Consider the following 23,555-nt stretch of genomic DNA (forward strand, 5'->3'; position numbering starts at 1 on the left):
TGTCCCTCATCACCCAGACAGCCCTATTGTCCTGGGGATGGTGGAGGACTTGGTGAGGGGAACAGACTAATCACACAGGGCACAGAGGAATCAAAAGAGAGATTCAGCTAGAATCTAAGAAAGAAACAGGGAGGGCATTTCCTAATCACCTCATCTGGAAAGGGACATCAAATATTATTTGCATCTCAGTTTGGGCCCCATCTCTATACGGAAAGAGCCAAGAATTTGCTGTTTCTTGCAAGTTTTGCGGCAGGAACTTTAAAGTTGCAGATAGAAATGCAGCTTAGGAGACAGAATACAAACCAAACAATGTTTTTAGAGCAGCAGCTCAGTATCAGAGGTATAGGCTGGATCTGGCTCTCATTGTTGCAAAAGCTGCTGGAGCGGAGGGTATCAGGCTGTCAGGACCTCTCCTAACAGCAAGTTTGGTCTAACACAGCTGCAGGGTGCTGCATCGCCTGCCTCTCCTTGTCATCTGGCCCCAGTGAGAGCAACAAAATCAGGAATCCTCACTACTGTCATTGCCACCATAAGATTTGGGACATCCTCTTTGGTACAGTTATACCTGCCTACTGCTACCTTGTTTGAGCTGAAGAAGCTCTCCAGGGTTTTAGCTAGGGACAGCAATGACTGCGCATGAAGAATGGGTTAATAGCTCCAGCGACCTTTCTGACACCATTCGTGAGTTCCTTTGACTTCAGCAGAAGCATTGGGGTCTTAATGACTTTAGTCTGTAGGGCTATTGAACAATTGTTTATCCAAGCTTATTATAGGCAATAAAACCTGAATTACTACATACCTGTCATCCCTGGGGGGCAAGTTCCATCCCTGCAGAGGGCCTCCTGTCTCCCAGCACGTTCCTGGCCAAATACACCTTTATGATATGAGGTGGCCTGAAAAATCAGACAGGCAAGGAAAGGTCTTCTAAATTAAGCAGTTTTGCCAAGGCGTTTTCATTTTCTACTCAGATGTGTTATCAAGCTGCATACTAGATAACTAGTTACGTTGCTGTTATACTTGCCTGTTTGTGAAATACAGAGGTAGAAATTACTATAGTAATAGTATACAATTTGTATAGTTATAGTTTAATAATTATAATTGTATACTATTAATATGTTAAATATACTAATAATATTAATGCATTAAATATATTAACAATATAAATATCCTAACAACAAGCATATAGTATTACTACTACAACACTATTATAATAGTATACAAATTGTATACTATTACTACTATGTGTTACTATACTGTAAAGATAGTGTCCTGTTTCCATCACATTCCCACATGAAGGGACGCAGGACATACCAGCAGTTGTCACAGCTCTGATGAGGTAAAGGTTAGTTTCTGCAGTGTCCCCAGTCAAGGAGGCCAGAGCATTTACGCAAGACTATTTCTGATATTTCATCCTAGAGACAGCTATCTGAATATGAAGAAGTTCACCAGGAAGGCCTTGTACCTACGAGACTTCCCAGTGTGTTTAGCCCTGTGCAGTAGGTTGGGGATCTTTCCTCCGTGCTAGCCTCCAGTACCTGCAATTAGCCTAGTATCTACTCATAGCAGATCCAGGGGCAAAATAAAAAAATAAAATAAAAACCTGTTTCGAACCTCCCTCGTGAAGGAGGGCACAGGAGTGTCCGTGGAGAACAATTCTCAGGTCTTTAGCAAGAGCTGTGATCCTCCCTGATGGAGCCTCCCCAAAAAGCCCCATAGGTGCCTGCTGGAGCTGAGCCACCCCCTCCCCAGGAGCAGTTATGAGGCAGCGCAGGGAGGATTTAGGCATGGATCCTGTGCACTGGAATTCCCCTTGGCCCGATTTCCCTTCTGGGCTGTGTATTGAGAGAAATAAATTGCAAGGGAAATGCAGTAACGAGTGAGTGATGCTCTTTAGCTGGTGCTATGCACAAGATCAGGTGTCAGCCTAAAAATGGTGGCTGCCAGCCTGCACAAGTACCTGATAAACCAGGTGGCCTGTGGGGACCTGCTGGGCCTCAGGACTCTGCCAGAGGTCACTAATTTATCAGACCCGTTGCCCTGTTTCAAAAACTTAACAGGTCACTTGGAATCAATAGGAGCAAGCAGTAAAAATGTCAAGTGGCCTCACTACTTGGAAAACGATTTCCTCTTTAGTTCCCCCAACTATATCCATCAGTAAACAATCCATCTCCAGCTCATTGCTCCTCAAATGCCTGAAAACAGCTATCATTATCTCCTCTTCCAAAACATAACATATTAAAGCAATGAATGCCTCTTCAGAGTCCTTGAACCCTGTTATCTTTCTCACAGCATTTATTTTATATGGAATTATCATTACCTGCTGCAGCTCTAGGGTTATCTATAATGTTTCTGGTCATATTATATTACCAAACTGTCATCCAGAGGAACTTCACACACTTTAATAATTGTGAGATTGGAGAGCACCTCAGAACCAAACTATCCAAGATCTTTCTGTTCAAGGAAGGACTGTCCAAGATCTCAGCTTGGTCTTAACCTTTCCTTTACATCTGACATTTCTAACAAATCAAACCGTATTTATATTCCCCCAAAAAAATTAAAGGCATTTTGGTTCCCCAGCTGAATATAAATACAAATTCTGAGGACCAGGTCTATCACACAAATATTCAGCTACCACATGGGAATACATTCCTCTGCAAATATGTGTTTGTCAGTCACCCCCCCCCCCCCCCCCAAAAAAAAAAAAAGGCTTTCAAGCCTTCACAGATTTCCACCCCTGCAGATGGAGGCTGTAACTGGTGAGCTGAGGCAACAACACCTTCCCATAAGCTCCCCTAGAACTTACAAGGCTCCAGATCATCCTAATTGCTTAGGAAAAGCCCTTGCTCAGATAGGGCAGCCCAAGACGCAGCGCTGTGCTCGTAGACTAGCTTTGCTTGAAAGACTTGGTAATGCAGAAACTTTGTGCCCAGTAGCACCCCTGGCATCACCAAGACTAGGATCTGGTCTTCAACAGACATCAGGAGGTGGGGAAATCCTCACCCCATGGGAGTTGATGGAAAAACTTCATAGAGCTAGATTTCCTTCTCAGAAGGTCAATCAGGGAATGGCTGCTGCTTGTTTTTCCCAGCAGCCTAAGAGCGATCCAACTTTTCTAAGTACAGGACTCCCATCCATGCAACAACACAGGACTGTGTGAGAGAAGCCATTGCCCAGCTGCAGAAGTAGCAGCTCCCGTGCACCCTGCGTCAGGGCCAGCTGGTGGGCCAGCGCTAAGAAGGAGGTGACAACCCAGCCCCACCTCCCGGCACATATGGTGGAAGAGTCAGCAGCAAAAAATGCCTATTGTTTCAGAAAGGAAGTGACCCTTTTCTCTTAAATGCTGGGAAATTGAAACCTCATCACTGGTGAGGAAAAAAAAAAAAATCCCCTCTTTGCAGCAAAAGGGAAATGCCACCTGAGCTGTGCTGCCAGCAGTGTTAGAGAACATAGCAGGCAACAGAGCTAGAAGGAGGCTGTAAAGGAAGGAAAATGAGGGAATGCAAGGACGGAGTGGGAGAGGCAGCCTTTCATTTCCAGGTCATGAGCGTGACTCCACTTGCTAGTCAGTGCTGCCTTGTAATTCTTCACAAGCTGGTACAGAGCGATTCTCTCTTAGCGTGTTACCTGGAGACCCCAGCACTATCACTGAGCCTGCCCTGCATGGGACAGGACTGAACCCTTGGCACAGCTGGAGACAGATGGGTTACTACACAGGCTGTGTAGGTCCTCTGTGCAGTGCCAAAAAAAAAAAAAGCCCTTTATGGGGTTTTGGAGGTGTATCTTACTCCTGTGCTCAGAGGTGAGCAGACTGGTGGGTCTGACTTTGGTCTTCCTTTGCAGGGCAGCTATGTACAATTCCTGCTGCCCCAACAACTCAAGCCATTGGTGATGTTCTTTGTTCCTGCGGCACACTACAGCTGGGGAGTACCAGCCTTCCAGGCTTGGATCTAGAGAGAGTTGTGTGTCTTGTGGTAGGCAGGAGCAGAAGAGGCTCCCTGAGCTACGCAGGACTGCTCACCTCACTCCTCTGCCTGGGACTGCCAGCCTCAATAACCCTGCCAGCACAGCCTGCTGTAGAGGGGTTTGTTCTGTACGTGAACCTTGCAGTAGCTCTAGGGACAAGCAGAGGACTTTGATGGCTCCAGTGCTGCCATCGCTTGTAGCACAAGTGCAAGAGAGAGAGAGAAACAAAGCATGGCTCCATCTGTGTCAGTACACAAGTCAGGGTGAACATTTTGAGAAGACAGATGGACACAGATCAGAAGGGAGGAAAGCAGCACCATATGGTTTGCAGCGTGGTATGATCAGAAGCATTTGCACAATGCCAGCTCCTCCAGAAGCTTTGTACTGCCACTAGCAACAGTCACCCCACTAACACCCTGGCCTCTTCCATCACCAGTCCTTCCACTAGCCCAATAATGCTACGATATGACACTTGAGTCAGTACATCAGAGGCAAAGGCAAAAAAGAAAAGACTAGACTTTGACTTCAAATATTTTGGAGTATGGGGATTTAAACACAGGCTGTTGTTTACTAGAAGGTTTGGAGCTTTCGCAGGAGTTGGGTCTGGGCAGGACTGGGAATGCCTAGGAGTTTTGTCTAGACAGTTGTCTGTGTGTTTTTCTTACACGTAGCTTACTTGGGATAAAGAAATTTCTTGAAAGCATTTTCATGCTTAGACACCCATCCTCCTTCCTTAGGTCAGAGATCTCTGTATTAATGTACTAGGCTGTGCCCTGGCAGCTGCTGGTTATTGTGAAACAGGAAAAATGCACTTGGACTTAAACCTCCAAGGAAAGGAAAGCGCTGGGACTTAAACCCCCAAGGAAAGGAAAGCGGATGTGAGAGTAATCACCTCTGAAGGATTTAAGCCTCTCTGCCAGGCTTTGCTAACTGCCAACAGAGAAGTATCCTAGAAAGCAGTTTGGAAGTGAAGCAAAGCAAAGTTCTAGAGATTTAGCTGGGATACATCAGTTCCCTTCACTCCCGACCAGTTACCTCCAGATATTAGCTGCTGCACTGTTACTGCATCCCTGTTAGGGGGAAGCAGCCTTATCCTCCAGCTCTGCAAGTGCAGGAAGCCCAGTAACTTGCCCAAGGTTATACATCATCAATCACTGTCATTTATAGATGTATTACAACCCAGAGAATCCTGTTTATCTCTAGGGCAATTAAAGAGCCATATAACCCCACGAGAGGGCTACTAAGCAAGTAGCACAAGTTAACCCAAGACAACACTTGGTCTGGGCATGCATTGCCAGAGATGCTGCAGGAAACTGTATTGATTCCTAAACATGCACACACAGCTCCGTCCCCCCCAGCACTGCCTCACCAGCATCCCAGCCAGCTGTCTGAATGCTGGATCTTATAGTACCTTACCCCCACCCCAGCAGGGGTGTGGAAAACCAGCCCAACGAAGAGAAGCAAAACAAAACTAAATGTCTTGGCTGGTTTCCCAGGGAGCAGCAGTGTCAAACCTGGCTGGCCTCCAGCACAAGTAAATACATCTTACCAGCTTTAATGCCACCCTTCAGCTCTCTGAAGTGCTTCACACCTTCTTTCAGAAGCCGCTGCACAGCCCTGTAATGCTACCCCCGCAGCATGCTCCATCTAGCGCCAAGCAGGAGGCCACCTGCCCAGCTTTACTCTGGCCCCTTGGGTGTTGTTGGACAAAACACTTGCAGACTAAAATCTCACCTCACAGTAACTATCACAACATTGTTAGGACCCCACCTAAAGAGCTAATTTATAGCAGCTGATGGTCAGGCCAACTTTTTTTTTTGTAAGCTGCACAGGTGAACTTTAATTGCACCATTCTAGGGTTTGTTGGCACCACGTTTCAAAGAGCTGAGCATTGTTGTTTGCCTCTTTCAAGATCTGTAGCAGAAACAGTCTGCATCATGGAAGGCCCATGGTTTAGAGTCCATAACCCAGTTAATGAAGAGGAATAAGAGACTATTACTTATGTGAGGTGAAGCAAGAACTCCAGTTTCAGGTTGCTGCCTTTATCACAGTTGATATCTCTGCAGTAGCATGGATGACCTTGCTGATCATGGGAAAGTATCATTGAATGAATGAGGATCAGGTGCCAGAACGTGTTGCAAAATCCTGCTGTCTTTTGCATCCATTCTAAACTTGTGATGGAAGATGATAACATTTTGCATCATCACAAGGGGCTGGGAGGATAAATCAGAAATAAATCAAGCACTGTGGTTACAGGGCCTGTCAGTGACAAGATCAACGGTTTGCAGCCTACAACAGATAAACAATAAATTGTTTTGAAACCATTTGATATTGCTAGTGGTCACGGGATGGGGACAACTTTCTCAGCTCTGGAGCTGGTGGAATTGAGGGGACCTTCTCATGAGGGTCAGGGGGTTAATCTCTTTTTTATTTTTTTCTATCTCCACCAAACTTTGCAGTTCACATTGCAGCTTCAGTATTCATAAGAGATATGAATTAAAGCATCTGACATCTCCTTCTGTAAGCAGCAAGACCTCATGTTATTACACTGCTTCCTGATTTCAGACAAAGAAATATTTGTGTAGGCCAGGGTAAAACCGGTTAAGCAAGAAAAAAAGGGGCAGGTTGAAAGACAGTGAGAGAATCTCCAATCAAACGAGAGCATGGGATGATTAATAAGTGAAGGCAATCAGATCCTGTGGGAATAGACTACCACTGCGTTCAGTCATTCCTGGTAGGAATGACAGCTGCATGATTTGCTCTTAAAAAGAAAATGCTGCACAACAACTGTTTTCCTTCTGACTCTTGGTGGTTTTGTTGTGCCATCAGGGGTGGTGATGCCATCCAAAGATCCTGCTAGCCTTTTATTTTTCAAGCAGGTACAGCGTTTTGCCTCCAGCTGCCAAGAGGAGCTGGCAGCTGAGCTGGGAGATGCTTTTCACTCCCGATCAGTAACGACTCAGCTCCACCACCTCCCTCCAGGACCTTGCACCAAGGCCCCTCTTGCTGTCAGTGTTTTGCTGTGCATGAAGCTGTGAAGCAGGCTCCCTCTTCCTTGTCCTCAGTTCAAGGTCCACCATGCTCACCCCAAGAGGAAGTGCCCTGTTTCACAGACAGCTCCCGATGATGCTTTCCTGTAGCTTTTCCATGGGCAATGTCTTTCTCTTGTCACCCATCCCAGCAATGCACTGGTGTTGCATTGCTGACAGTCCGGCACTGACTCAAATGTGGCTCTTTGCAGTGGAGAAATGCCTGTGAATGCTGTCAAAGGAGGTGCGTGTAGGTCTGTACTGGATAAACAAGATCTTTTATAAGGGGCTAAAAGCACTACACGCTCATAGAAAGCCCCAAAGAATTCCCATCAGATAGGATTCTTTATCACTCTCAGCCTTTTTGAAAATCCAGTGTGAAATATTAAATCTGTGCCTGCCGATGAGCAGTGAAGGGCATGTTTCAGTGGTGTTCCAAGAAATTCTTAAGATCAAATAGAAGGCATATTTAAGTAAAGTAGAAAATGACTCATATAATAGCGAGCTTGGACTTGATGAGTAAAATTCTCTCGTCTGCTGACATTGCGGAAAGCAAGCTGGAGGAGGGAAGGCTGGAAAATGGGTTGTTTCAGAAACAGGATTTTTTCTGGGTTCCTGTGAAGAAGGGCTGCACAGAGCAGAGCTCCCTTCCAGCTGGGCTCCAGACTTCTCTACCTGCGCAGGGACAGTTACGCTGCCAGGAGTGAGTTTCTGAAGCAGCTGCAGGTTTGATGCTAGGCAAAAAGGAAGGAAAGTAGGAGAGGGAATTGAAAGGAAATGAAGTAGGAAGTAAGATATCCTGAAGTGTGTGTGCATTGTAGCCCTCCGAGGTACCCTGGGTCAGATGGTAATAAGGGCTCAGAATTCTGCTCTGTGAAATGCTAGATCCAGAAAAACAGTGAGGAAACCTGGGCCAGATATTCAGCTCATGTAGGTCAGCCTTTCATCCAGAAGCTGTTCAACACTTCATCCACATCACTGCATGAAATATCTGTGATGTGCAAATGCGTCATCTTTGCCCACGTGCAAAAACTCATGAACAAAGCTGCTCCCATACCCTTTCTCTTTACAAGGAAGGTAAGAGTTCATTTAAAGAAATGACTTCATAGATAAAGCCATGCAGGGACTGAAAAAGATCTACAATGCCTCATTTACTTTTCCTATCAGTACTTGCTTTTCATCACCTGTATGTGTGCAGAGCACTACTGACCAAACAGTTTGCAAATTACTTGTTGCAGCCCGAAATTCACTCAAATCTCCAGAAATACACATTTAGTTTTGCACTTTTTTTTTCCTGCTTCTGCTTCAGAATACAATTAATCAGAAGAAGTAGTTTAGCCTTAAATTAATATCTTATCTTGTGCTTCTTTGTGTCTGCATGCAGGTAATGACTAAAATTCATGTGACTCCCTGTACTGTTTCCTACCTACCTACTAAATCAGCACTCTGCATTTATGGCCCCCCTGAAGGACACAGTGTCTGTGAAACAAAACACTTCTGTTACAGCAAAGTCTACAAGAAAGTCTCATATAGCTTAAGAAAAACAAACCAGGGCTGCCCCCTTCTACTGCATTACTATATAGACAGCTTTCCATCTCACATCCCTCAGGCAACGCAGTATAGATTAGACTGAGCTTTGCAGCCCCTTGTGACTTTCTACTTGTTTTCCTTTATGCAGGTAAGAAGAGCCCACCTGCTGAGGACAAAGTAGTGCTAACACACATGAAGATACTGAGCAACGAAGGAATTCAGAACCCAGCACTAACACCAGAGGCTCCCACTGATGCAGCCTGCACCGAAGAGCCCCATCTCCCCGGTGCCAGCCTCCCCCAGGACTGCCAGGGAAGCCCCAATGTTGCGGTCCCGCCAGCAGACCCAGACTGTGCAGATGCCCCGGCAGGCACAGACTATGTAGCCACACTGCCTGACCTCAGCACCTTCGAGTCCAAGTGCCAACTTCACAGATTATCCAAATTTGAATCTGAGGACTCAGGGGTGGAATTGCCAAGCGGGGCTAATTCTCCATCAACGCCAACAGGTTCAGAGAAGAGCTTTGTTCTTCACAACAGAGACTCATTTTGCGACTCGGGCGTGCTTAGCACCTCTTCTTCTCCAGAAATTGACCATCTGATAATGAGAACATGTAAAGAACGTGCCAGAAAAGTCAGCCACCAAGGTCCAGAGAGTGAAAAGCAAGCAGAGTACTACAGCCAGGAGTCTGATGCTGTGCAGGTTCCTACAGCTCCCCTTGACAACTTCAGTGTCTCTCAGGAAGGAGAAGATCCTGATGAACATTTTGACCAGAGCGAAAGGCAATCTCTGGAAAAGGAACCTGCACCAGAGATGGACCTACCCAGGGAAAGCACTCTTCCCACCCCAGATCCTGTAGAAGAGCCAAAGACAATTGCTGACAATTACCCAGAGACCTTTGGCAGCATGCAAGACCTTCAGATCCCTGGGCATCCGCTGAAGAAGTACCCCACAAGTGACAGTCTGGATGAATACATGGATGAATGCTGTAGACTGAGTGAGGTAAGGAAGGCACCTAAACTGCATTATGTAGCTAGGCCTGTCCAAATACCTCAGTCAAGGTTCTGTTGTCTGCCTCAGGTCAGGACACGTCTGAGTTAGAAAATCTCCCCTGAAACTGTTGTGAGCAGCAAATCATGGCAGTTGATGTTTAAGGTTTCTTTTCACAGCAGTGAAATTCTGAAGTGATTCCCGTGTAGTCTGTAGGTAAGGATGACTAACAGTTTGTGAGGTTCCAGTGTTTCAGAAAGCTTTAGATTAAAGCACGTGCTTGCGTTTGTGCATACAGTGAAAACTGTAAGGTAAGCCACACCACCTCTGATACATGGGGTGGGAGCAGAACACAGTTTCAAGGTCAGGTTATTCCTGTTCCTGGGAAAAGCTGAATGGTCGCTGGGGCTCTGAAGTTTGGAAATAACTCGTCTAAAGGGTAGTTCATTTCTGTCCAGGCCTGAAGCTGGCTCAAGAGCCAGCTCTGGAATATTGAGTCGACAGGGAATTAATGTATAAATTCAAATCTTTGCTGGGGTAGAGCTGGAGCTCACGCTTTACTTTGCTAGAACAGCTGTGATGGAAACTCCTGTGTTCAGAGACTGACCTAACTGCAAAGACGTAATATCTTCAGCAGCTTGTCCTACTCCAAACTTGCTCTTTCCCCATTAACCGGGTACACTGTGCAACACACAGGAGAATAAAATGCCCTCTGTGCCCCCTCTCCCACACTGAATGCTGGCAAGCACTCAGGCCAGAGCCGTACCCGGAGCCCCACACGGACGCGCTGACAGATCACAGGCCTGCTGCTGCAGGGGCTTCCAGAAGCCGATGACAGAAAGATCTCATTGGGGGGTTAATGCCTGTCTGAGAGCCAGACCAAAGTCCCCATGGGCAGAGGGAAAGGAGAGGGCAGGCTAGGTACAGAGGGACACACCAAACAGTGCATAATGGCGATTTTTCAGACAGATACAGCACGCTGCTTTTCTCTCTGCTGCTCATTTTCCTTCTGCATCGGAGCAGCAGGGCCTGCCACTCGCGTTTTCTTTTTCACTTTGAGAGGGAAGAAAGAGGCCGGAAAGATGTGATGTATTGAAGTCTTGGATCCTAAATATATGTTTAAGCATCCTAGCTGCCTCCTATTTTAGAAGGCTTTAGGTACTTGGATGCCTTAAAAAAATCCATTCTGCCAACATTTCCCGTGTTTTGAAGAACTGTGGTTTCTGATGGCTCAACCTGAAAGATGACATGGGGAGCAGTTACCAGAAAGTGCCACCCCAAGACCCCCGAGAGGCAGGACGTGTCAGAGGCACTGCGGAGGGAGCCGCTCCTTGTCTCAGATCAGGCCTGGGGATGCAGCCTGCAGGATCAGAATTTGGGGCTGCGTTACCATGGCGTGCCCAGCCATCGCTTCCCATCCAGGGTAACAGTGATGGACTGGAAGGCAGAGAGAGCCAAGTGAGAGGTGCTGCTGTGCACATAATGAATGCATTTCACCACAATCTCTCTGCCCAGGCCCTGAACCATCAGGCAATGGCCGTCCCCTCCAGCAGGCTAAACCCTCCCGAGCAGTGAGGAAGGTCAGAGACGGCTCTGTAGGCCAGGCCTGTCTCCATTAACATTGCATGTCTGGGTGGCACAAGCATGCACAGTCATACTGAGCACCCTCCTCTTCCCCAGAGCTCTCACTTTTGGGAGGGAGGTGGGGGGAGAGACTTTGCATGGTTCCCAGACAGCAACCTGGTCTTCTGACAGAGGGTTCAGAAAGAACCGGAGCAGGAGACTTTGAACACAAGGAGACTTTTTATGAAGTTACCCAAATTCTCTGTTGCTCTCTGGAGGGTTTGCAACTAACTTGATCTCATCCGACAGCTCTGGCTGTCCATGAAATTCCTTTAAATCCCTTGTGAAATAGAGCCTCAGTTTCCCAAAGCAGAGCATTTAAATAAACAATAGAATAAATTAGAAAGAGGCTGAAGAGGAAATGAAGACTTGGTGGCTTATCTCCCCTCCTTTTTAATATCCTCACTGGCTGAGCGCTAAAGCTCTGTGCCCCAGAGCACTTTTCTGTGTTTGTTTTCCAAGCTGTATAAATACAGCTGTGACCTGGACACCAGGGAAGCTTGCCCCTCTTCACAGAGCCCCTCCAAGCTGCTGTACCTCAGGAGCAGCACTCTGCTAACTGCTAGGATGACAGACAATGAATGCCCAGGCTGGCTAGGGCAACAGCTGCCCAGGACTGCTGCTGTGGTTTGTGCCTCAGAGCACAGGGACAGCAACAACAGAGCTTTGTGCCCTCTCTAAACCTGCGCAAGGTTGTCCTGTCCTTGCTGTCATGCAATTGTTCTGTCCATCCTGCAACAGAGGCAGGGCAGGGTGAGACCCAGATGGCCATCTGTCTATACAGCTTATGGATGCATCTTGGTTTGCCCCAGCTGAGGCTCTGCTCCAGGCTGACACCGTGTTTTTCACATGTTCCTATCACCTGTCAATGCAATGACAACGGCACTGAGCTTACCGGCATGCTGCCACCCAGCAAGGAGGCAGTGCTGGATGAGGATAGCCCCTGACATCCTCCAGCCTCCCTTGCTGCTGAGGCTGCTTCTGAGAGAAGGGGACGGAAAATGCTGAAAAGGAGAGGCTGAAAAAGACCAAACATTTTGGTGGTTTAGATTCATTTGGTGAATGGCTTTGGCTTAAAATATACATCACACCATTTCAGTCTGGCACTTCTTAAACAAATCTTTCTGATCTTTTATTTTGAACTGTCATTATTTTGAAATGTGTCTACATTTAAAAAGATGAAAGAGAGTGGAAGCTGTTAAACAACAAATGAAAGAGCTTTGAAGCCTAAATAAAAGCATTTCCTTTTAAGCCAAATGAAATGTTTTGGGTCAGTTTGAAGACGCATAGCTTTTGATGCTTTTGCTTTGCAAACACTTCCTCGCGCTTCATGAAGTTTACATTTAAAGTCAGCCCAGACCCCTAGAAGAAGAGACAGGGTGGGAGCACTGTCGTCATTAAATGGAAAAAAAAAAAAAAAAAAGCTATTAATCACATAGCATTAATTATCCTTGTCCAAAGAAGTCAAAATACTTCTCTGGAGAGCGGCATGGTTCAGGGGAAGGATACAGCAAGCTGTGACGCTCTGCCCTGTGCGTGCCATACGGAGGAAACCAGAAGCTATCAGCCAGCATGACCACTCCTGGACATTAGGGTGGAGCAGTTAGAAATATACAGCACGATCCCTCTCTTTCCTGTTATTCACAAGCCTCGTGGTGCTGTCAGCTCCCACTGACAAATGTTTCCCGCTCAGCCTATGGCGTCACCGATCAGTCGCCCCGAGCCCACGATGTGCAATGTGATTACATTCCTCGGCTGTTGGCACATTCACTGCACTGCATCCTTGCTGGCCATGCCAACGTGGCGGGGGAGAGCAGGCAGGGATTTCTGGGAGTATGAAGCACTGAGGGAAAGCAACAAACACCACAGGAAATGCAGAAACCTAAATCACTGCAAGGAACGCTGGCGAGCTCTCATCTGAATGAAGAGCTTTGCCTCCAAGCTAGTTCCACCACCAGCTCCAGCTCTTGCTGCCAGGTCCAGCACAGAGCTGTTTTCCATCGAGCCCAACTGAAGAAAAGCATCAAAGCAACAGATCAGGACTGAGATCTGGCAGGACAAAGTGCTAAGTAGATGATCAGTACCAAAGATTTTTATTATATCTCAGTTGGGCTTGGGACTGGTAAACATCTGTCTTTCCTGCAGCTCCCACTGAACTTCATACCTCTGTAGTGCTCACATACAGCAGCAAGACAGAGTGATGCTCGTGACTTCAGAAGAAGTGTGATTTTACACCAGTCAAAATATTGGCTTTAGATAAGAGCTAAAGTTGCCAGTGCACATGTTGACTCTGTATTTTTAGGTTTCCTAAGACATATGTGAACTAGCAGAGCTGTGAGGATTTACTGCTGAGCAGGGCTCTATGTGCTAAAAACCTGTCCCCAAAACTTAGTCAGGTGAGCACTCACAAGGGCAGAGATCTCTTTTCAGTTCCTTTAACTCCATAGGGTGAAATCCTTAGTGGGAGCAGCTCAGCACAGTATGGCTGAGGGCCTTAGCATCCTCTTCTTCCAGCTGAGGTCTGGTTCCCTCTGATGTAACCGAAAGCAAAAGCTGATTATACATTACGTTGTTGCTTTCCTATTGCAGCTTTAACCATCGGATTTTTAACTTGTGCCTACCTCATCCTCTGCATCTTCACCTTCAAAAAAGTAGGTGAGATGTTTTTCTTTCCTGATAGGTTTCATGTACCCCAACATGGGTACGTGGCTTTTGTTCCAATACTGCTTGGCAATCTCCATATGGGGAATGGGAAAAATGTCAGCCCCATTAGGTGAATGTTTTGGGAGGACAGAGACAGAAAGGGACTCCTCCTGGAAAATGTTTGCAGTTTTCCTGTGGTAGCTCCCCCTCAACTTCAAGCGTAAAACTCTGATAGTTGCTGAGAGGAAAATATTCAGACCAGTAAGTGACAGAGCAGGTTCTGTGCTGCACGTGGTATGACCAGAAGATAGGGAGGGATGCGTAGGTGTTTCCTACAAAAGGGTCCAGGAAGGGTCCCTGGAGAGGGCTTCTCTGAGCAACCATTTTGGGGGCAACCTGCCAAATGACACACATTTTCTGTGTTGAATGCCTGCCATGTCTGAGCAATCCCGATGCTAATGGGCACTGTGGCAGGGCAAGCAAGGTGAAGCATCCCTTTAAAAGCTTTTACCCTTGCATGCTGACCACAGAGATGGCTGGCCCTACAGGGATCGTCAAGCACTGCAGGCTCTGCCTGGTTGGCCTTCTGCTCATTTGCACTTGTTGGGATCACTACAACAAAAAGCAAATTAATTCCCTTTTCAATAGCCCAGACTGCCTGTCCTGAGCATCCTTTGAAGGAGGACTGTGAAACAGGGTCCTGTGGCATATGGGGTCCAACTTCCAGTCTGTTTTAGGTCTCCCACTGGGGTAAATCTCCTTTCCTCAAGGCCTGAAGCAACCACTCTACACCTTTTCTCTCTCTCTCTCCCTTTTTTTTTTTTTTCCCCTGCATTTATTCTTAGGAGTTGGAAGTTCTCTAACTTTTGCTAAAAGCCAGATTTCTAAGTGGCTGCCCAAAACATACCTTTGCTTTCAAGAGCCTTCAACCCTACGCACAGAGCATTGGGAATCGGGGCTACCTTCTGTTCACCTCCCCCTGCCCTACGTGCCCTGCAATACAGACATGCAGGACATCAGTCACTGCAGCAGCAGCCTAGCAGAAAGGGAACAGTTAAATGTGCAGAAAGAGGGTACAGAGTGTCAGAAAGCCTACATTTTCAAGGGGAATGAGGAACTTCTGACTAAGCATTTTGGGGCAGCTTAGAAAAGCCAAGTTTTCAGAAGCTGACACGTACTTTCCGAAAATCCTGCTCCTGAAGCTGTGCACCCCAGAACCACTGGCTGCTTTCAGATACTTGGGTTACAGCACGTTGGAGTCCAGCTCTTCCCAGGGGGCACCAGCTGGGCTCTGTTCCCCCTGCAAGCCCTAGGACGGAGCCTTTCCTGCAGTATTGGTACACCAAGGGCTCAGTTCTGTGGCTGTGACCTCTGTCCTGCCGCCGCTCCTACAGGCGCTGCCCGAGGAGCACCGAAGTCATGAATGTGAGGGGCTGACCGGCTCGGAGTCACTGTAGCTTTTCATATGATTTCATGTGACCTCTGTCCCAGCTTCAGACACAAAAGCATCTGGACATAATAATGCCTATTTATAAACAACATTGTATCATCATTTGTTTAAAGAGAAGTAAATCCTAATGTTGATTATTTTTGAACGCACCATGAGCTTTCTGACATAATGAAAAGACAGGAAGAGTCCCAAGGCTGGCATTTCCCCAAAAATGTAGATTGTTGTGGGAAAGGAGACAGAGTAGGCTTCCTGCTTTTGTAGAGGGAACTTATTTTTTGAAGTAAGATAAACTTAGAGTACTGCTTTTGTAAAGACTGAGGTTTATTTTACTTACCAATATCACACGCACGCCAGCAAGCAGCGCCAAGGTGGAAGCGAGATGCTGTCCGTATTTGCTAGCAGCAAATAGCTGTCCATATTTGCCCTGGCTGTGCACGGGCCCATCCATACATACCATGCAGTAGGGTTTCACCTGTTTGTAGGGGTGCTGTCACCAGGAAAAAATGAAAATTAACCTGTGAGGCTCTCACAAGGTTTCCCTCAGCGTCAGCCTGTGATCAGTCCCTCTGATGGAGCTTCTTGCAGGCTAATTCAGAGAAGAGCTGTGAGCCAGCAATGTACAGCTTGGTACAGTCACAAACAAAGCTCCTTGCAGGTGGAAGCCTGAGAGTCTTTACCCCAGCCCACACAACCACGAGGAGCTGGTAAGGATTGCCCTGTCTCTGCACCCTAGCCCAAGCTGCGTTGTCATTGCAGGTGAACCAAGGGAACAGCAAAGCCCTGGGATCGGGCCTGGGATACCTGGAACACATTTGCCAACTGATAGAGAAGATTGGGCAGCTGCAGGAGCACAACCTGCGGCTCCAGAAACAGGTCTGCAGCTTGCAGAAAGAGCAGAAGATGAGCCAGCTAAAAGAGGTAAGCAGACACCACAGAATCGTTCATTAAATGATATACTCAAGGCCCACATGCAAAGTTTCACGTCCATCTAAGAGATGATGCTAATTTATTTGACCCCATACCCACCTGGGCTGGGTGTTGGGGTCTTCAGGGAACCTTTGCCCACCATGGTGGGCTCAGCTTCCCTTAGGTTGGCCTTCTTGTTCATTTTTGCTCTCAGATGTCCTAGTTGCCATTTGCTTGCCTCTGGTGAGTTAAAGAGAGTCCCCTCACCTCAGGTGACGGCCAGCTCAGTTGGCAGCTTTTGCTTCTCTGCAGTTGAAAACTTCCCAAGAAGGCACCTCCTTCTGTCAGTGCTATCAAAACAAAACATTTCCATCGACCTCCCTAGCAATTGTGTTTTGAATTAAAAGCTCTTTCTTTTCCTTCTGATTTCAAGCTGTCAAAACCCCAGAATTTTCCACAAAATGGACACAATAAGAAAGAGAAGTGGTAGTACCACTACCCAACCCTGATGCTCCCTTTCCCTTCCTGCTCTTCTGAGCTGCTAAATGAAAATCTCTGACATGAAACATCTCCTTGTTCCCATTTGTCTTTTTTTTTTTTTAATCTTTTTTAAGACAGCCAGAGCTAGCTGTGGAATTTTACTTAAATTTTCAAATCATTTTGTCTTCCTCCTAAACAGCATTTTTTTTTAGTCCCTGCACTCTCTGTTCAACTCTGACCCACCTTTTCTTTGGCCACCACACCAGGTTTCCAGCTTTTTCCCACTCCCCACTTTTTCTCTTTGTATTTATTGTATCCCCAAAGGAACAGAAGGGGTTTGTCACACTCGGCTCTCTCTTCCCCACCATGCTGTGGTGACTCTTTCATTCTGCTGACAGCATCATTCCTCCCCTAGTGCTGCTCTCCCACCTGCTGGGGCTGGATCTGCAGTAGGTTTCCTACTCCTTCTCAGAGCCAAAGCCAAGTCATGAGTCAGGTTGCAGAACAGCGTAGCCTGTCATTTCCATGTACCCATCTCTGATTCTCAGAGGAATGCAGCCTCCTACACAGAGCCTGTTTAGCACATTTCCTGAAGCTCTACAACTGAGTCATTGCTCAAAGTAACTCTTCCAAGCTGAAAATTCAGGGTCAAATCCTCATCTGGTGTAAAGGCCTCCTCCTCCCAGCTCCCACTGAAATGAAAGGCACTGTTCTTTCATGTAAATATTTTAAACAGGTCTTTTCAGTATTTTCCAAGGTCTCTCACCACAGCCTTCTCAACTGCCTATGTCCCATAATGTTCAGCAGGGAATTGGACCCCTAACTTTAACACTCAGCATTTTCTCTACAAAACGGTGCCCTCTCTCAGGTATCCTTGTGGTGCCTGTGACTCCTATATCCAAGTAGCTCTTAACCATTTTCTTCTTCAGTCCCATAGCACCTCTGTGTAGAAGAGGACCACTGCTACCCCCATTTGCCATGGGACATGGTGGTTGCTGTCCACATCACAGTCTGGGAGGCATCCTCAGGGTACTTTCCAAACCACATTCACTCTCCATGCAGAGTGAGAGCATGGAAAGGTTTCCATGCCCAGGAAAGACACAAATCCCAGCACAGAAATGGGTTAGTGGGGTATTAAGAGCTGGTTCTGGGGATAGTATGCTCCCAATGATGTTCCTCAGAGCTGTACAGACAACTTGACAGAAAGCGATGATATTTCCAGAAGCACTCAGACAATGCAGGTTCCTAAAGTTGACAGAGCTATACTGATTTATTCTATAAAGCACCAGGCATTTTATAACACAGAAAGCTGATGGCAGTCCATAACTCACAGGACTAGCCTTCGTCAGGTAGGATGACTGAAAACTTCAAACATTTGAGAAACCTTTTGTCATAACTCTCCTAAGCATGTCTTGCCCAGAGAAGTAGTTAATATTTTGCAAAATTCTGTGCAGAACACAGCTTTTACCAAAGGAACCATGGATTAAAAAAAAAAATTAATAGTGTTGATCCTGGGATGCACAGGGAACACAGTTACTCCACGTCCTTTGCTTTAAAAGGAAGTCCTCAATGCCCTAGGCCAAAAGCAAGATATTTCATCAGATTTTCAAAGCACCCGCCAAAGGCATAGTTACTGCAAAGTGCCATGCTGCTGTGGCAACTTACCCAAATGACATATTACATTAAAACTGTCAATCACTTGTGGGTCTAAACTGGTGTTGGCTTGTCCGAGTTCCAACACAAACAGTTTGATTCTCTTTCCACTTTGACTGTATAAAGCTGTCCTTGCTTCCTGCCCTCCTAAACTCTTGTACAACATGATCGTGCAAGGCTGAAAATCTCCCCTTTCTACCACATCAGCTACAGAAGTATACAAGCTAAAGTACCACATACAGTGAATGTTTGATAACACATAAGCGAACTATGGCCTCCCTTCAATAAAAATACAAGATACTGTTGTCTGTGCATGTTCCAAATCAAATAACATTATCATAAAATGTGAGTCACTGTTATAATGGATCTGTTTGTTTACACAATTGCCTCAGCTGAGCAGCTATGTGTTTAGAAACTTGTCTTCAGCTCTTTCTGGGAAACAAACCCAAAAGATGCCGAGTACCAGGCAATTCAAGTTAAACACCAACGAACCCATGAAAACTCTGCATTACCACCTCCAGGCTGCTCAGTTTTTTAGGGAGTTAAATCGTTTGTCTGTGTCTTGGGACAAGGCTGAGCATCCCAGGGCTGGAATGCTTGCAATTCACCTGAGCCATTGCATTGCCCGTTACCTCGAGCTGCTGCAGCCTGAGAGTCTGCATGCTTTCTTCTTGTCTGGTGTAGGAGTACCTCATGCAGCATTGCTCCTGCGGAGCTGCCAGTGTGTTCCTCAACTCATACCAAGACGTGAAGACATTTTTCGCAGGGAGGAGCAGACCTCATAGCCTCTTGGTTCAGACGGGAAACCCTTCTGATCTTTCCATCATCCCAGAAATAGGAGCCAACACCGAAAAGCTGAGCGGCTGCAGCGGTGAGTTCGACTGCCTCTAACCTGCCCTCCTGCTTGTCACCAGCTGGTGAGATAAGCTGACCAGCAGCTTCCTTTTCCCTAGGACAGACAGATGGCAATAGAGCAAAGTGTCAGCTTCCCAGCTAAGGCTTAGTTCCACTAAGAGATGCTTTTTAAAATACTTAGTCTACATCTAGGATTGCTCCTTCACATGTGTGAAGCAGGACTTCTTGCCCACTGTAGCTGTGGCTACAGAGATCGGGACACACACATTATCAAATGTCTCTCTTTTGGAAACTTGGCATACCTGCACGAGTCCATTAGTGCAAGTCCTCCACATGGCTTTAAAATCCTCCCAGCTAAGGCATGATTTTATCCAAGGTGGAAAGCTTTACACCTGCTATTAGTCTCCTACCCTCTCAAGCAGGTGCAGAACACGTTCCTGGAGGATGACTTATTCTATAGACCAAGTGGAAATAAGCCCCAGCTGCAAGGTGTGGATCCAGAGACCAACTTTTCCAGAAAGCTGAGAAAGACTAGGCTAAGACTACTGACAATAAAATCAGCTGAAAAGTCTGGATCCAACATTAGATGTGAATCAGATGTGATTAATTCATTTCAAACCCTGGACTTAAGCCTGCCTTCATACCTGGTGAAACACCACATCAACGCCTCCTAGCAGGACTGAGTCGCTGTAAATGGCCTCTGGGATCTCTAGTGCTGAGGCTCAGAAACTTTTCCCTGACAGTTTCAGAGCAGGCCCAGAAGGAAAATAAGACCTTGAGGAAGCCATTAGAAAGTTTGCCCTGGCCAGACACTTGCTTGAATCATTTTCCTTCTTTGCACTAAAGCGTGTCATGAAAACACAAAAGGTTTCATCCCATCAGGAAGTCCTAAGGGGTCTCATCCAGTTTTGCCAGCACTGTCCAGAGGCCGTCCTAGCAGGACACTGCTGAGAAACGTGAGCAAGTCCTTATGTTTCATTGCAGGAAGTGAGAGACACGCGGAATCAGGAAACAGCCAGCCAATGTCGGGGCTCAGGAAGCTGTCAAACAATAGGAACAACAAGGAGAATGAGTTCACAGAAGCTGGTAGCATGGCAGAGGGGCAGGCTTTTCCGTCAAAGGATCCTGCAGCAAGAAAGGTGAGTGATAAGCTTGGAGCCAGGCTCTGAGTGGGGTCGGCGGGGGAAGCAGGGAGAAGTTCTGCTCATACAAGTGCAGAGCAGGGTACCAGGAGAACAAGCCAACATCGCCTGCTCCTGACCAGAGCTGGGGTTGCGTGGGCCAGGGTGCTCTGTATGTATCTGATCCCAGGCTTAAATGATGATGATGGATATGCTGATGGGGCGAGAAAGGCACAGAACAGGTACATGGCGCAGGGGAAAGGAGCACTGCAGGCAGCAATATGGGCTTTAGCCCTCACTAACTCCAGGTAGTTTGATGCATGAAGGCAGTTGTAAGAGCCTTCACTACTGCTGCTAACAAAGATAAACCAAGCACACATTCATTACCATATATAAAATTCTGTGTGTGAGTCCATAGCTGGCAACACTTACTGCCAGACTGGCTGCATATCAGTGTAATTAACAGCAGTCCCCAAAGCTTGTTTCAGGGAAACCCTATCGCTGAATTCCAAGGAAGCCAGGACGAATGTTTTTCCTCTCCCTCTCTTTCCCATTGTTTGTGGCTGCTTCAGCACTTTGCTGTTCCAGTGGGGATCAGAAGTGCTGAAATGCCAGGGCAGAGGCCCTAATCAGAGTATTCCCAGCTCTACAGGAAAAAGGAAGGAGTGGGTCTCTCACGGGAAAGACTTTCTCATGAAGTTTCAACCCAAAGTTGCAAATGGGTTGTGAACATTTGGATGAATTTCAGGAACCCAGTCAAAGATGAATCTTGAAAGGTGCTCAGTGCTTGTGTCCAGCAAAGCTCTGGGTTTGAGCATTATTTCAGGAATCACAGTCCCATGATGACTTCACAGGACTGCAGAAACAAGATCCACACTCCTTAAGCTGAATCTTAGCACTGTCTTGTTACACCACACCTTGGTATTGTTGCTCCTGCATTTTGTACTCTAAGCACGAAGTGCCCCCTTTCCTTCTACAGCTGCAGTACTGTGTGGGGATCCTTCCACACCAGTTGAGGTGCTATATACATGAACTGACAGTCTAAATACAAAAGAGAGACAAAAGGAAAAGGAAAGAAGAGATTATCACGTACATGTGAGGGACAGAACCACAAAGAGATACAAGACTTGAACAAGGCCATGGGTGAAGCCTAGGGCAGAGCTGAGAACAGAGCCCAGCCTGTTCCCAGCACTGTGAGGTGGTCTCACTGCCATGTTATTTACCAATTTATTTCCCTTTGTTTTTAGGGTCTGGACACCAGCAAGAACTGCTCGGTATGTATTGCCTTTCTGGAATGAATTTCACTTGTATCTGCTTTGTCATGGGCCAAGCCTCTGAAGCACACAACATTTCACAAAAACAAAAGAGCTTCACTGACCCCCAAAGTTTACTATCAAAGTAACAGACCGCATGTGTACTTATTATGACTTACTGCACTCGGTCCGTTGTTCTCCCACTCCCACTGTAGGCACCAGCTAGCTAGCCTTCAGGAACAGGCAACTGCTCAGGCTTCCTGTGATGTTAGCAGTGCTGGCTCATCTGGGACACCAGCACAGCAAGTGAACCGCTGAAGCTTTCAAAGCTCACATTAATCCTAGTAATAAACACAAAGATTTGATATTTCCATGAGTAAACAGTCCCACTTACTGGCAATTAACTCAATAACACAAAAACCAGTGGTGCAGTTTTCAGCTGAGCCCCTGACCTCATCTGAAGCTTTGAACTGAAAACTTAGCAGAGCCTCAAGAATTACTGCAACAGCTGCCAAGCTGTGCTCCTGAGGTGGCCACAACTCATGGAGCAATGGCTCTGCTGATGGCACAGTAGGAAGGCACCTTGAGACAGGGCAAGACAATGCCCCAAACGTGACAATGGCACTGAGAACTTCACTGAAATGGGCACTGACATCATTTCTGCTCATCGCGTTAGCCCTAGGACATGATCTTTTTCACTCTTTTCCCAGGGTTTCCAGCCATTATTTTAGGAAATTTAAAACAATATAGAAAAAAGAAATTGAAAAATTTTAATAGATGATTCCTTCAGAGTTCATGAGTCTAAACGAGTTCAGTCCTAAGAGAGCAAACATTAGGGAGAGCCTCATGAGAATCCCTGACCTCCTGATAATCACTATTAGCATTTCAAATGTAAGCGCCCTATAGCTGTGGCTTGCAGACGTGACACAGAAACAAAGGCTTGATCTCTTCTAATTCATGGTCCACAAAAAGTTGACACCTTGAAAAGGGCTGATACCAAGGCACCTGGCCTAACAGAAAGAAGAAGAGAGTCAAGCTGCTTTTTTTGTGTTGTTTGCTATGTAAAGCTACTGCCCCCCCACCTCCACCTCCTGGGGTGCATATAAGTAGGTAGAAAACCAAACAACTTTTCTTTTCCTTTAGTACAGTATAACAATAAGGTAAAACGTGCCTTTAGGCAGCTACTCAACACTCTCCAGTGAAGTGCTCTCACTCTCTGCAACGTGAAGTCAGAAGGAACAGCAGGGCCCGAGGCACAGAAATGATACGGGACAAATACAAGAAGGGCATTACTACTGATGGTTGACCCATCCTGTTCCACTGTGCCCCGTGCAGGTACAGGCTGGCTACCAGGCACCGCTGCAGGGTGTTAAAATCTCCTTTGTGAGACCTGACCCCAGATAACCTAGGCTGAACTAAAAACAAGGTTCTTTCCATCTCTCCAGAGTAAAGTAGCTCAAAGCAAGGCACCATATGCACTGGTGAGCTGCAAAACTGTGGGGGAGTCCCAGCCCTGCACCAGCTCTGTCAGGACTGAAGCTCTTGCTAGGGACATATTCTGAGTGGGAAGCCCTTCCCATCACCCTGGAGTACCCGAAGTATTGTAAGGTGGCCAGCAACCAGCCTCTGGTCCTTCAAGTTACGGTTTCTTTTTCCTCCCTAGGGTGAGAGCCATGCCTGGGGGAGAATGAGAGATCTCATGAGGAAAACACGGCTGAGAAACCAGAGTAAGCTGGGGCTGTCCTCCGCCGCTCTGAAGAGGTCATGCCCACAGTTGTACAGGTAAGGCAGGGCTGCGGGAGGATTTCACTTGGTGTTGGGAGGAGCTAGTGAGAGATTTACCTCTGGTTGCTGCATTTTTCAGAGCAGAAGACCCCTCCTTACCTTCTCTCTGTCACATATGGGGGTCCTGCCCAGCACATTTTCTTCCTTAGTGCCCAGGTGCTCTAAGATCCCACCCGGATGATGTTACCTGTGTGAGAATAATGGAGACATTAGGGTACCCAAAAGAAGGTGCTCATCCCCATTCACCACCAGCCAGAGCCATTCCATTGCCTAA

General features: G+C 46.7%; 2 protein-coding genes across 7 annotated transcripts in view; one reads left to right on the top strand and one right to left on the bottom strand.

The window, feature by feature from the left end:
- Positions 1–23,555, bottom strand: part of LOC308197543 (uncharacterized protein) — a 42,407-nt gene that overhangs the window by 16,994 nt on the left and 1,858 nt on the right. Inside the window, exons 2-7 of one of the 2 annotated variants that reach the window (XM_080598182.1) lie at positions 23,381–23,468; positions 18,900–19,216; positions 16,255–16,484; positions 15,563–15,715; positions 12,031–12,153; positions 800–1,021 (exon numbers count right to left, since the gene is read on the bottom strand). In XM_080598182.1, coding sequence (XP_080454308.1) covers positions 800–806 — 7 coding nt within the window. In that variant the 5' untranslated portion in view covers positions 807–1,021; positions 12,031–12,153; positions 15,563–15,715; ... (1 more) ...; positions 18,900–19,216; positions 23,381–23,468. Of the gene's footprint in view, positions 1–799; positions 8,665–12,030; positions 12,154–15,562; positions 15,716–16,254; positions 16,485–18,899; positions 19,217–23,380; positions 23,469–23,555 lie in introns of those variants that run through there. The other variant, XR_013953063.1, reaches the window with a different exon arrangement.
- The window catches only part of LOC308197539 (uncharacterized protein), a 32,182-nt gene that overhangs the window by 2,103 nt on the left and 6,524 nt on the right, over positions 1–23,555 (top strand). For all 5 annotated transcript variants that reach the window (XM_080598178.1, XM_080598174.1, XM_080598175.1 and 2 more), the window contains exons 2-7: positions 8,671–9,524; positions 15,985–16,146; positions 18,952–19,138; positions 20,107–20,261; positions 21,491–21,517; positions 23,160–23,278. In XM_080598178.1, coding sequence (XP_080454304.1) covers positions 8,671–9,524; positions 15,985–16,146; positions 18,952–19,138; positions 20,107–20,261; positions 21,491–21,517; positions 23,160–23,278 — 1,504 coding nt within the window. The remainder of the gene's footprint in view (positions 1–8,670; positions 9,525–15,984; positions 16,147–18,951; positions 19,139–20,106; positions 20,262–21,490; positions 21,518–23,159; positions 23,279–23,555) is intronic.

Source organism: Anser brachyrhynchus (assembly GCF_964034855.1).
Source record: "Anser brachyrhynchus genome assembly, chromosome: 6".
NCBI lineage: Eukaryota > Metazoa > Chordata > Aves > Anseriformes > Anatidae > Anser > Anser brachyrhynchus.